The 15,529-nt window shown below is 41.5% G+C and overlaps 1 protein-coding gene across 1 annotated transcript in view; it reads right to left on the reverse strand.

The window, feature by feature from the left end:
* Positions 1-12: 12 nt before the first annotated feature.
* LOC132382678 (long-chain fatty acid transport protein 2-like) overlaps positions 13-15,529 on the reverse strand; it is a 48,180-nt gene continuing 32,663 nt past the window's right edge. Inside the window, exons 8-10 of the mRNA XM_059953139.1 lie at positions 8,431-8,528; positions 3,850-3,980; positions 13-455 (exon numbers count right to left, since the gene is read on the reverse strand). Coding sequence (XP_059809122.1) covers positions 279-455; positions 3,850-3,980; positions 8,431-8,528 — 406 coding nt within the window. The 3' untranslated portion in view covers positions 13-278. The remainder of the gene's footprint in view (positions 456-3,849; positions 3,981-8,430; positions 8,529-15,529) is intronic.

The following is a 15,529-nucleotide window of genomic DNA, read 5'->3' on the forward strand; positions in this document are numbered from 1 at the left end:
TGTACTTTCCTGTCCTTTTACAGAAATATTAATTTCCATTATTATATAAAAGTTTGATTCAACATTTGTTCTGTGAAACTGATTCATGACTACAGCATCTTATAACCATATAACCATATAACAATCACAGCACGGAAACAGGCCATCTTGGCCCTCCTAGTCCGTGCCATCATCTTTCATCAAAAAGATGATCCAGAGTCATTGTAGAACCTGGAAACCAGTAAAACACCCAAAATCTCGATGGTTGCCCAACTTAGCACACCCTGACCCAGCTGTGCTTACAGTCTGATTAGGTTGTTGATGACAGACTGATAGATTTCCTCGTCCATTGGCACATAAGCTCTTCTCTTGTCATCAAGGATGAAGAGCGCATCCTTGACTGTCGCCGGGTTAAATCCTTCCTTTGTCAGAGTGACCTTATAGTATTTAAATGTTCCTGTCGTTTCTATTGCTCCCTGAAAGGAAATAACATTTTTACCAATGTTCCCTCTCACAACGGCTATGTGCTGGGAAGCATTGCAGTTACTGCTTGGCTGCACAGCCATGCGGCGTTGAGGGAACAGTGTGGTTACCTGCACTACACTGGGACAAACAGCACCTTCACTGTACCCCGCCTTGTCCCAGGACAACTGACCCTCAAACCACCTTCACTGTACCCCACCTTGTCCCAGGACAACTGACCCTCAAACCACCTTCACTGTACCCCATCTTGTCCCAGGACAACGAACCCTCCCCAGTTCTGAGCCCTTCAGCACCAGTCCACATCCTGCCATGGTGTCTCTCCTCCTGCAGCCATTGACCATACAACCATATAACAATTACAGCATGGAAAAAGGCCATCTCAGCCCTTCTAGTCCATGCTGACGCTTACACTCACCTAGTTCCATTGGCCTGCACTCAGCCCATAACCCTCCACTCCTTTCCTGTCCATATACCTATCCAATTTTACTTTAAATGACAATACCGAACCTGTCTCTACCACTTCTACTGGAAGCTCATTCCACACAGCTACCACTCTCTGAGTAAAGAAATTTCCCCTCGTGTTACCCTTAAACTTTTGTCCCTTAACTCTCAAATCATGTCCTCTTGATTGAATCTCCCCTTCTCTCAATGGAAAAAGCCTATCCACGTCAACTCTCTCTATCCCCCTCATTATTTTAAATACCTCTATCAAGTCCCCCCTCAACCTTCTACGCTCCAAAGAATAAAGACCTAACTTGTTCAGCCTTTCCTTGTAACTTAGGTGCTGAAACCCAGGTAACATTCTAGTAAATCTTCTCTGTACTCTCTCTATTTTGTTGACATCTTTCCCATAATTCAGTGACCAGAACTGTACACAATATTCCAAATTTGGCCTTACCAATGCCTTATACAATTTTAACATTACATCCCAACTCCTATACTCAATGCTCTGATTTATAAAGGCCAGCATACCAAAAGCTTTCTTCACCACCCTATCCACATGAGATTCCACCTTCAGGGAACTATGCACCATTATTCCGAGATCACTCTGTTCTTCTGCATTCTTCAATGCCCTGCCATTTACGATGTATGTCCTATTTGGATTATTCCTACTAAAATGTAGCACCTCACACTTATCAGCATTAAATTCCATCTGCCATTGTTCAGCCCACTCTTCTAACTGGCCTAAATCTGTCTGCAAGCTTTGAAAACCTACTTCATTATCCACAACACCACCTACCTTAGTATCATCTGCATACTTACTAATCCAATTTACCACCCCATCATTCAGATCATTAATGTATATGACAAACAACATTGGACCCAGTACAGATCCCTGAGGCACACCACTAGTCACCGGCCTCCAACCTGACAAACAGTTATCTACCACTACTCTCTGGCATCTCCCATCTAGCCACTGTTGAATCCATTTTACTACTTCAATATTAATACCTAACGATTGAACCTTCTTAACTAACCTTCCATGCAGAACCTTGTCGAAGGCTTTACTGGTCCATATAGACAATATCCACTGCTTTACCTTCATCAACTTTAATCGTAACCTCTTCAAAAAATTCAGTAAGGATTGTCAAACAAGACCCTAACCCTAATGCTGACTATTCCTAATCGGACCCCGTCTATCCAGATAATTATATATACCAACTCTAAGAATACTTTCCATTAATTTACCCACCACTGACGTCAAACTGACAGGCCTATAATTGCTAGGTTTACTCTGAGAACCCTTTTTAAACAATGGAACTACGTGAGCAATATGCCAATCCTCCAGCACCATCCCCATTTCTAATGACATTTGAAATATTTCTGTCAGATCCCCTGCTATTTCTACACCAACTTTCCTCAAGGTCCTAGGGAATATCATGTAAGGATCTGGAGATTTATCCACTTTTATATTCCTTAAAAGTGCCAGTAATTCCTCCTCTTTAATTGTCATAGTTTCCATAACTTCCCTACTTGTTTCCCTTACCTTACACAATTCAATATTCTCCTCCTTAGTAAATACCCAAGAAATTGTTCAAAATCTCCCCCATCCCTTTCGGCTCCACACATAGCTGTCCACTCTGATTCTCTAAAGGACCAATTTTATCTCTCACTATCCTTTTGCTATTAATATAACTGTAGAAACCCTTCGGATTTATTTTCACCTTACTTGCCAAAGCAACCTCATATCTTCTTTTAGCTTTTCTAATTTCTTTCTCAAGATTCTTTTTACATTCTTTATATTCCTCAAACACCTCATTTACTCCATGCTGCCTATATTTATTGTAGATCTCCCTCTTTTTCCGAACCAAGTTTCCAATATCCCTTGAAAACCATGGCTCTCTCAAACTTTTAACCTTTCCTTTCAACCTAACAGGAACATAAAGATTCTGTACCCTCAAAATTTCACCTCTAAATGACTTCCATTTCTCGATTACATCCTTCCCATAAAACAAATTGTCCCAATCCACTCCTTCTAAATCCTTTCGCATCTCCTCAAAGTTAGCCTTTCTCCAATCAAAAATCTCAACCCTGAGTCCAGTCCTATCCTTCTCCACAATTATATTGAAACTAATGGTATTGTGATCACTGGACCCGAAGAGCTCCCCAACATATACGTCCGTCACCTGAGCTATCTCATTCCCTAACAGGAGATCCAACACTGCCCCTTCTCTAGTCAGTACCTCTATGTATTGCTGCAAAAACTATCCTGCACACAGTTTACAAACTCCAAACCATCCAGTCCTTTTAAAGAATGGGCTTCTCAGTCTATGTGTGGAAGATTAAAATCTCCCACAATCACAACCTTGTGTTTACTACAAATATCTGCTATCTCCTTACAAATTTGCTCCTCCAATTCTCGCTCCCCATTAGATGGTCTATAATACACCCCTGTAAGTGTTACTGCACCTTTCCCATTCCTCAATTCCACCCAAATGGCCTCCCTAGACGAGCCCTCTAATCTATCCTGCCAGAGCACCGCTGTAATATTTTCTCCGACAAGCAATGCAACACCTCCTCCTCTGGCCCCTCCGATTCTATCACACCTGAAACAACTAAATCCAGGAATATTTAGTTGCCAATCACACCCTTCCTGCAACCATGTTTCACTAATAGCTACAACATATTTCCAGGTATCAATCCATGCTCTAAGCTCATCCACCTTTCTTACAACGGCTGACTGCTCACACCAGAGACTGGATCAGCTTCAGCCCACAGTAGTAGAAACGACAGACACTGAGACAAGTGGGAGCAGGGCCATGGGTGAAGTCGGCGGGGAGAGAGACATGCTGATGACTCAAACAGGCTCTGGTACCTGGTCTAGTCCAGCTCATTGGGAAACGTCATTGACAAACACAGAGCGCACAGGGCTGGAGCCTCCCTCACCTGTTGCCTCAGGAAGCGCGGGCGAGCGTAACTCGGCAGGTGGGTTACAACGTGTTCATACAGCTGTTCTCCATCCCAGTCCACCCCAGCTTGCAGCTGGATTGCAGCCATTCCAATTCTCCCCTCGTGCCCTGCAGGGAATGGATACCAGGATGAAGCACCCAGAAATGTTTCTCTGACAGCGTAGAGCCGAGCCCTGTGCACAGTGACAACACGTCCACCATCCTTCGAATGGTAATAGATACGGAAACACTCAGAATTAAAATATAGGATTAGCTTGAGAGCGCCTCTGTCACTTGGTGTGAGGTTGGTCATGTCAAAGGTCAAAGTGCTGCTGGTTACCATAGCCACTATTGCTATGCTACATATAGTATTTGAGGCTTGGCAGAGGAGAATCTGACTGGACTTGGGAACTGTCTCTGAGTCCGAGGAGCTGGAGATCTAATGTTGCCCAGCCCTACTTTCAAAACAAGGAAAATTAATTAAAAGCACTGAGATACAAATGGGTACAAACACAACTGTGGGATGTCCCAGGTATTCAATATTTAGGAATCAGAGGCAAACAGGAAAGGTCATAGAGTTGTGAATATGGAAGAAGGTCCATAGCGTGGAGAGAAATTGGACACATTGGTAATCATTTTTCAATGTTCTACAGATTCAGGAACAGTTCCTGCTGATTGGAGGGTGGCTAATGTTGTCCCACTTTTCAAGAAAGGAGGGAGAGAGAAAACAGGGAATTATAGACTGGTTAGCCTGATGTCAGTGGTGGGAAAGATGCTGGAGTCAATTATAAAAGAGGAAATTACGACACATTTGGATAGCAGTAGAAGGATCAGTCCGAGTCAGCATGGATTTATGAAGGGAAAATCATGCTTGACTAATCTTCTGGAGTTTTTTTGAGGATGTAACTATGAAAATGGACAAGGGAGAGCCAGTGGATGGAGTGTACCTGGACTTCCAGAAAGCTTTTGATAAAGTCCCACATAGGAGATTAGTGGGCAAAATTAGGGCACATGGTATTGGGGGCAGAGTACTGACATGGATTGAAAATTGGCTGGCTGACAGGAAACAAAGAGTAGCAATTAACGGGTCCCTTTCAGAATGGCAGGCTGTGACCAGTGGGGTACCGCAAGGTTCGGTGCTGGGACCGCAGCTGTTTACAATATACATTAATGATTTAGATGAAGGGATTAAAAGTAACATTAGCAAATTTGCTGATGACACAAAGCTGGGTGGCGGTGTGAAATGTCAGGAGGATGTTATGAGAATGCAGGGTGACTTGGACAGGTTGGGTGAGTGGGCAAATGTATGGCCGATGCAGTTTAATGTGGATAAATGTGAGGTTATCCACTTTGGTGGCAAGAACAGGAAGGCAGATTACTATCTAAATGGAGTCAAGTTAGGAAAAGGGGAAGTACAACAAGATCTAGGTGTTATTGTACATCAGTCAATGAAAGCAAGCATGCAGGTACAGCAGGCAGTGAAGAAAGCTAATGGCATGCTGGCCTTTATATCAAGAGGAGTAAAGAGGTAAATAGGAGTAAAGAGGTCCTTCTGCAGCTGTACAGGGCCCTGGTGAGACCCCACCTGGAGTACTGTGTGTAGTTTTGGTCTCCAAATTTCAGGAAGGGCATTCTTGCTATTGAGGGAGTGCAGCGTAGGTTCACAAGGTTAATTCCCAGAATGGCAGAACTGTCATAAGTTGAAAGATTGGAGCGACTGGGCTTGTATACACTGGAATTTAGAAGGATGAGAGGGGATCTGATTGAAACATATAAGATTATTAAGGGATTGGACACACTGGAGGCAGGAAGCATGTTCCCGCTGATGGGTGAGTCCAGAACTAGAGGCCACAGTTTAAGAATAAGGGGTAGGCCATTTAAAACAGAGATGCGGAAAAACTTTTTCACCCAGAGAGTGGTGGATATGTGGAATGCTCTGTCCCAGAAGGCAGTGGAGGCCAAGTCTCTGGATGCATTCAAGAGAGAGTTAGATAGAGCTCTGATAGATAGCAGGGTCAAGGGATATGGGGAGAGGGCAGGAACGGGGTACTGATTGTGTATGATCAGCCATGATTGCGGTGCTGGCTAGAAGGGCCAAATGGCCTACTCCTGCACTTACTGTCTATTGTCTATTGAAATTATGTTGAGTTGTTAGATCATAATGCTGAATGAGAAACAATTTAAGACAAGCTGACAAGGAGGAAATAGCAGAAGCAATGAACTGGTTACATACCTGGACCACCAAACGAAAGCAAGGAATACTGGAAATAAGAGTGCGTGGACCAGGGTCAATCCTGTCTATTATGAGACACTTTAACTGATCAACTATGTACTCATCGAACATTACATTGTGCTTCTCTAATTAAATACATCAACAGGAGTCACAGTCAGAGAACACTACAACATAGAAACAGGCTATTTAGCCGATTTCGTCCATGTCAAACTATTAAATTGCCGAGTACCATTCACCTGCACGTGGACCATACCCCTCCCATCCATGTACCTATCCAAACTGCTCTTAAATTGTTGAACTTGAACCCTCTTCTTCCACCTGCTGGCAACTCATTCCACACTCTCAGATGAGAAAATGTTATTTTGAATCTAGTTTTGTACAAGAGTGGCGTAATGTAGTGAAAGGTCTTTAGAGGGCACTGTTGGTAGTAGAATAGAAAGAACATTGTTACTGGAGCGTCGACAGGGCCAGTGGTCTTTTTACCAGGGTAGGGGAGTTGAAAGCAACAGGATATTGTTATAAGGTTAGAGGTGAAAGGTTTAGTAACAGCCTGAAGAGTAACTTTAAAAAAAATACAACGGATGTTGAGGCAGATACATTAGATGCAGTTATGAAGTATGTAGATGACAGGAGTCCAGAGGGGTTGCCGGGAAATGAGATCACCTGAAATGTACATCTTGGTCGGCACGGACATGTATGGGCCAAAGGGCCTTTATCCATGCTATAACTAACTTCACACTGATTCTGATTAGGAATGTTCAAAGTTCTTAGATCAAGTCAAAGGAAGAATGAATTTATGAGGGTGTGGTTTATTGGGGGAACTGTGATGCTACACAGGCAATGGTCAGCATTTTAAAAAATTTATGTTGAAGTTGCAAAGAATATTTACATTTTAGGCACAGGAGCCCAACAGGAGAAACAGTCCAAATGTGTCTGACAAGAGAAATTACAAATAGTGTTTAAACCAAAGCTGGCAGTTATAAAGTTACCATAGATATGAGGATTGGAAACATTTAGAATTCAGCTCTGGAGGACCAAAGAAAGTCAAGAAATTTAAAAAAACAGTCTGACTGGCAGAGGAGGTGTGGGAGAGCCGTGTGGGGACGAGGGGGAGGACTGTGCAGGCTGAAGTAATGGCTCCATTGTCCGTTTCACACTGCTTACATGGTGACCTTCTGTCATTGGCCTCCCTGGGAGGTGCCAGAATGTACAAAGTGGGGAGGGAGGAGCAGCAGCAGGGGTGACACCAACAAAGCTTTCTGAGACTGGAGAATTCAGTATTGAACCCTGCAAGCAGCAGATAAGGAGTTGTCCCTCCAGCCTGTGTTGGGTTTGGTCTGACAGTGCTGGAGGGTCACTGACTGATGGGCTGGAGTGTGGTGGGAACGTAAACATCCAGTCTCTCCTGTGGACTGGACACAAGCTCCCCACAAAGTGGCCCAGTCTGTGTCTGGTCTCTCTGATGTAGGGGAGCCCCCATGAGGTGCAGTACATTAGACCGTGGTGGGGGGGGGGGGGGGCATGCCGGAGAATCTCCGGCTCACTTGGAGAGACAGTGGGAAGAGGTGAAAAGAAGGAATTCTATATGGTGGGGATAGAAGACCAGGAAATTGCAGAGGCCAATCCCCTCAAAATGCTGAGCAGGGAGAGGTGGGAATTGTGTATCTGTTGGTGGAGGAACCTGTGAAGGGTAATCGGTTGAATGCGGAGGCTGACAAGATTAAAGGTGAAGAACAGAGGGTCCTTATTGTGCTCTGTCTGTGGGGAGGTGGGAGCACTGATGAGCAGAATAATGAGGTCTAGGGTTCCATCTATATTGTGGGCAGAAGCCATGGTTCAGTAAGGAGGAAAATATTTTGGCGGGGAAATCGAAACATTAACAGCTTCTCTCTCCACAGACGCTACCTAAAGACAGGAGCCTTCAACAACTGCCTCGCCATTCAGCAAGAACATGGCTCACTCTGTTTTCAGCACTATATTCCTGTCCCGCCCATTTCTGCTTTCAGATTTTCATCAGCTGCAGGTTCTTTTATTCTCATTTACAGAATCTTAAAGGGTTCAAAGGGCTGCAGGCAGGAACAGTGTTTCACCAGGAGTACCAGTTCAGAGTAGGAACCCAGGCCGAAAAGAAGATATATCTCTGGAAGATCATTGCACATGGAGACCACCAGCATTGGGAATCACCTAGGTGGCTGAGACAAGAAATTAATGCTCTGACACTGAATTCTGAAGCAGATATCAAGGTGCCCTATTTCCAGCATCTTGGCCAAGGGAATTTGAGATGAGGTTACAGTTTTCCTAAGCAGAGGCTCCAGGGATTCCCAGACACAGGTTAGGAACACTCACCTGGCACAGTCACTCCGTACACACAGACATTCTGGACAAAGTCCAGTGTGGACAGCACATCAGCCACCTCAGTGGTGGCCACGTTCTCCCCTTTCCATCTGAAATCACAGAACAGTTACTTCATTTCATTTATTTCCCACTAACACACAGACTTCCCAAAAGGTGACAGTCAGATTTGAGTGAGCAGGTTTTAGCCACATCAGATCAGATCAATTTACTTATTTGTCACGTGTACAGTGAAATGTCCACCATCGAAATGGACATCATCGAAACATACAGTGAAACATACATCATCGAAACATACAGTGAAACATACAGTGAAACATACACCATCGAAACGGACATCATCGAAACATACAGTGAAACATACATCATCGAAACATACAGTGAAACATACATAATCAAAATGGACATCATCAAAACATACAGTGAAATATACACCATTGAAACGGACATCATCAAAACATACAGTGAAACATACACCATCGAAACATACATTGAAACATACAGTGAAACATACACCATCGAGATGGACATCGAGACATACAGTGAAACATACACCATAGAAACGTACATCATCGAAACATACAGTGAAATATACACCAAACATACAGTGAAACATACATCATTGAAATGGACATCATCGAAACATACAGTGGAACATACACCATCGAAACGTACATAATCGAAACAGTGAAATATACACCAAACATACAGTAAAACATACATCGAAACATACAGTGAAACATACATCATCGAAACATACCGTGAAACATACACCATAGAAACGTACATAATCGAAACATAGTGAAATTTATACCAAACATACAGTGAAACATACATCATCGAAATGGACATCATCAAAAATACAGTGAAACATACACCATCGAAACGGACATCATCAAAACATACAGTGAAACATACATAATTGAAACGTATAGTGAAACATACGCCATCGAAACATACAGTGAAGCATACATCAGCGAAACATACAGTGAAACATACACCATTGAAAAGGACATCATCGAAACAGTGAAACATACATCATTGAAACGGACATCATCGAAACAGTGAAACATACATCATTGAAACGGACATCATCGAAACATACATAATCGAAACGTATAGTGAAACATACACCATCGAAACATACAGAGAAGCATACATCATCGAAACATACAGTGAAATATACACCATCGAAACGTATAGCAAAATATACACCATCGAAACGTATAGCAAAATATACACCATCGAAACGTATAGCAAAATATACACCATCGAAACATACAGTGAAACATACACCATTGAAACGGACATCATCGAAACATACAGTGAAACATACATCATCAAAACATACACCATCGAAATGGACATCATCGAAACATACAGTGAAACATACATCATCGAAACATACAGTGAAACATACACCATCGAAACATACAGTGAAACATACACCATCGAAACGTATAGCAAAATATACACTATCGAAACATACAGTGAAACATACACCATCGAAACATAATGAAACATACACCATCAAACATAATGAAACATACACCATCAAACATAATGAAACATACACCATCAAAACATACACGATTGAAACATACGGTGAAACATACATCATCGAAATGGACATCATCGAAACATACAGTGAAACATACATCATCAAAACATACACCATCGAAATGGACATCATCGAAACATACAGTGAAACATACATCATCGAAACATACAGTGAAACATACATCATCGAAACATAATGAAACATACACCATCAAGACGGACATCATCGAAACATACAGTGAAATATACACCAAACATACAGTGAAACATACATCATTGAAACGGACATCATCGAAATGGACATCATTGAAACATACTGTGAAACATACACCATAGAAACGTACACCATCGAAACATACAGTGAAACATACATCAGTGAAACATACATCATTGAAACGGACATCATCGAAACATACTGTGAAACATACAGTGAAACATACATCATTGAAACATACACCATCGAGACGGACGTCATCGAAACATACAGTGAAATATACACCAAACATACAGTGAAACATACATCATTGAAACAGACATCATCGAAACATACAGTGAAATATACACCAAACATACAGTGAAACATACATCATTGAAACAGACATCATCGAAACATACAGTGAAACATACACCATCCAAACGGACATCATCAAAACATACAGTGAAACATACACCATCGAAACGGACATCATCAAAACATACAGTGAAACATACACCATCGAAACGGACATCATCGAAACATACATTGAAGCATACATCATTGAAACATACTGTGAAACATACATCATTGAAATGGATATAATCAAAACATACAGTGAAACATACATCATCGAAATGGATATCATCAAAACATACAGTGGAACATACACCATCGAAACGTACATAATCGAAACAGTGAAATATACACCAAACATACAGTGAAACATACATCATCGAAACAGACATCATCAAAACATACAGTGAAACATACACCATCGAAACGTACATAATCGAAACATAGTGAAATTTATACCAAATATACAGTGAAACATACATCATCGAAATGGACATCATCAAAAATACAGTGAAACATACACCATAGAAATGGACATAATCAAAACATACAGTGAAACATACACCATCGAAATGGACATCATCAAAACATAGTGAAACATACATAATTGAAAAGTATAGTGAAACATACGCCATCGAAACATACAGTGAAGCATACATCATCGAAACATAGTGAAACATACACCATTGAAAAGGACATCATTGAAACAGTGAAACATACATCACCGAAATGGACATCATCGAAACATAGTGAAACATACACCATCGAAACGGACATCATCAAAACATACAGTGAAACATACATAATTGAAACGTATAGTGAAACATACGCCATCGAAACATACAGTGAAGCATACATCATCGAAACATACAGTGAAACATACACCATTGAAAAGGACATCATCGAAACATACAGTGAAACATACACCATCGAAACATACAGAGAAGCATACACCATTGAAACATACAGTGAAACATACATCATCGAAACGTATAGCAAAATATACACCATCGAAACGGACATCATCGAAACATACAGTGAAACATACATCATCGAAACATAATGAAACATACACCATCGAAACGTATAGCAAAATATACACCATTGAAACATACAGTGAAACATACATAATCGAAACGGACATCGAGACATACAGTGAAATACACATCATCAAAACATAGTGAAACATACACCATCAAAACATACACGATTGAAACATACGGTGAAACATACACCATCGAAACGGACATCATCAAAACATACAGTGAAACATACATAATTGAAACGTATAGTGAAACATATGCCACCGAAACATACAGTGAAGCATACATCAGCGAAACATACAGTGAAACATACACCATTGAAAAGGACATCATCGAAACATACAGTGAAACATACATAATCGAAACGTATAGTGAAACATACACCATCGAAACATACAGTGAAACATACACCATCGAAACATACAGTGAAACATACACCATCGAAACATACAGTGAAACATACACCATCGAAACGTATAGCAAAATATACACCATCGAAACATACAGTGAAACATACACCATCAAAACATACAGTGAAACATACACCATCGAAACGTATATCAAAATATACACCATTGAAACATACAGTGAAACATACATAATCGAAACGGACATCGAGACATACAGTGAAATACACATCATCGAAACATAGTGAAACATACACCATCAAAACATACAGTGAATCATACATCATCAAAACGAACATCATCGAGACATACAGTGAAATACACATCATCAAAACATAGTGAAGCATACACCATCAAAACATACACGATTGAAACATACGGTGAAACATACATCATCAAAATGGACATCATCGAAACATACAGTGAAACATACATCATCGAAACATACACCATCAAGACGGACATCATCGAAACATACAGTGAAATATACACCAAACATACAGTGAAACATACACCATTGAAATGTATAGTAAAATATACACCATCGAAACATACACCATTGAAACATACAGTGAAACATACATCATCGAAACGGACATCATTGAAACATACAGTGAAACATACACCATCAAAACGTATAGCGAAATATACACCATTGAAACATACATAATTGAAACATAAGTGAAACATACACCATCGAAACGTACACCATCGAAACATATACCAAACATACACTGAAACATACATCGAAACATACAGTGAAACATAGAGTGAAATATACACCATTGAAACATACATCATCGGGACATACAGCTGAAGTAATGGACCCATTCCTTCATCGTCAGAGTGTAGGAGGGCCATCAAGTCTGCTCAATCATGGGCTGATCCAATTCTTGCTATCATCCCCACTCCCCTGCCTTCACCCCATACCCTTTGATGCCCCAGCTAATCAAGAACCTATCTATCTCTCCCTTAAATGCACCCAATGACTTGGTTTCCACAGCTGCTTCTGGTAACAAAGTCCACAGATTTACCACCCTCTGACTAAAGTAATTTCTCTGCAGCTTTGTTCTAAATGGACGTCCCTCAATCCTGAAGTCCTCTTGTGTTAGACTCCCCTACCATGGGAAATAACTTTGCCATATCTAATCTGTTCAGGCCTTTTAACTTGTAGAATGTTTCTATGAGATCTCCCCTCATTCTCCTGAACTCCAGGGAATACAGCCCAAGAGCTGCCAGATCTTCCTCATACAGTAACCCTTTCATTCCTGGAATAATTCTTGTGAGTCTTCTCTGAATGCTCTCCAATGTCAGTATACCCTTTATAAAATAAGGAGCCTAAAACTGCACACAATTCTCCAAGTGTGGTCTCACAAGTGCCTTATAGAGCCTCAACATCACATCCCTGCTCTTATATTCTATATTTCTAGAAATGAATACCAACATTGCATTTGCCTTCTTCACCACCGACTCAACCTGGAGGTTAACCTTTAGGGTATCCTGCACAAGGACTTCCAAGTCCCTTTGCATCTCTGCATTTTGAATTCTCTCCCCATCTAAATAATAATTTGCCCATTTATTTCTCCCACAACAGTGCATGACCATGCACTTTCCAACATTGTATTTCATTTGCCACTTCTCTGCCCATTCCCCTAAACAATCTAAGTCTCTCTGCAGGCTCTTTTTCCTCAACACTACCTGCTCCTCCACCTATCTTTGCATCATCAGCAAAGTTAGCCACAAATCCATTAATCCCACAGTCCAAATCATTGACATATATTGTAAAAATCAGTGGACCCAACAGCAACCCCTGTGGAAGTCCACTGGTAACAGGCAGCCAGAATAGGATCCCTTTATTCCCACTCTCTGTTTTCTGCCGATCAGCCAATGCTCCAACCATGCTAGTAACTTCCCTGTGATTCCACGGGCTCTTACCTTGCTAAGCAGCCTCATGTGCGGCACCTTGTCAAAGGCCTTCTGAAAATCCAAGTACTTTACACCACAGCTACTGCATCTCCTTTGTCTACCCTGCTTGTAGTTTCCTCAAAAATTTAAAGTAGTTTTGTCAAGCAGGATTTTCCTTTCAGGAAACCATGCTGGCTTTGGCCTAACTTGTCATGTGCCTCCAGGTAATCCATAATCTCATCCATAACAATCGATTCCAACAACTCCTCAACCACTGATGTCAGGCTAACAGGTCTATAGTTTCCTTTCTGCTGCCTCCCACCCTTCTTAAGTAGTGGAGTAACATAACTGAGGAACTGGCATAGATGGCAAGGTTTCAGATTTCAGGATCATTGGGACCTCTGGGGCAGGTGGGACCTGTACAAGAGAGATGTGTTACACCTGAACTATGAGGGGACCAATATCCTTGCAGGGAGGTTTGTTAGTGCTATTGGTGGGGTGGGTTTAAACTAGATTTGCAGGAGGATGGGACCCAGAGTGCCAGAGCAGATAGTGGAGTGGGGGTGAAAATAAATGATGTTAAAAGTTCATGCAAAGTCACAAATAGAAGGGTTGTGTGAGGTGGCAATAATCTTCTGAGGTGTGTCTATTTCAATGCGAGGAGTATTGTGGGGAAGGCAGAAGAGCTGAAGGTGCGGATTGACAGGTGGAATTATGACATTGTAGCCATTAGTGAAACTGGCAGCTTAAAGTTCCAGGGTTTCGATGTTTCAGACTTGATAGAGGCAGAGGGATGAAGGGTGGTGGTGGGGGTTGGCATTGTTAGTCATGGAAAATGCTACAGCAGCGCTCAGGTAGGACAAATTAGGATTGTCTACCGAGGCCATATGGGTGGAGCTGAGAAACAGGAAAGGTATGACCACGTTAATGGGGTTGTATTATAGACCACCCAATAGTCAGTGAGAATTGGAGGGAGCAAATCTGCAGAGAGATAGCAGACAACTGCAGGAAACAAAGTTGTGATAGTAGGGGATTTTAGTTTTCCGTATATTGATTGGGACTCCCATACTATTAAAGGTCTAGATGGGTTAGAGTTTGTAAAAATGTGTTCAGGAAAGTTTTCTAAATCAATATATAGAGGTACCAACTAGGGAGGATGCAATATTAGGTCTCCTATTAGGAAACGAATTAGGACAAGTGACGGAAGTGTGTGTACGGGAACACATTGGTTCCAGTGATCATAACGTCATTAGTTTCAACTTAATCATGAATAAAGATAGATCTGGCCCTCGGGTTGAAGTTCTAAACTGGAAAAAGGCCAAATTTGAAGAAATGAGAAAGGATCTAAAAAGCGTGGATTGGGTCAGGTTGTTCTCTGGCAAGGATGTGATTGGTAAGTGGGAGGCCTTCAAAGGAGAAATTTTGAGAGTGCAGAGTCTGTATGTTCCTGTCAGGATTAAAGGCAAAGTGAATAAGAATAAGGAACCTTGGTTCTCAAGGGATATTGGAAATCTGATAAAGAAGAGAGATGTATGACATGTATAGGAAATAGGGAGCAAATAAGGTGCTTGAAGAGTATAAAAAGTGCAAAAAGAAATCAGGAGGGCTAAAAGAGGACATTAGGTTGC

This window comes from Hypanus sabinus, chromosome 28 (genome assembly GCF_030144855.1).
Source record: "Hypanus sabinus isolate sHypSab1 chromosome 28, sHypSab1.hap1, whole genome shotgun sequence".
NCBI lineage: Eukaryota > Metazoa > Chordata > Chondrichthyes > Myliobatiformes > Dasyatidae > Hypanus > Hypanus sabinus.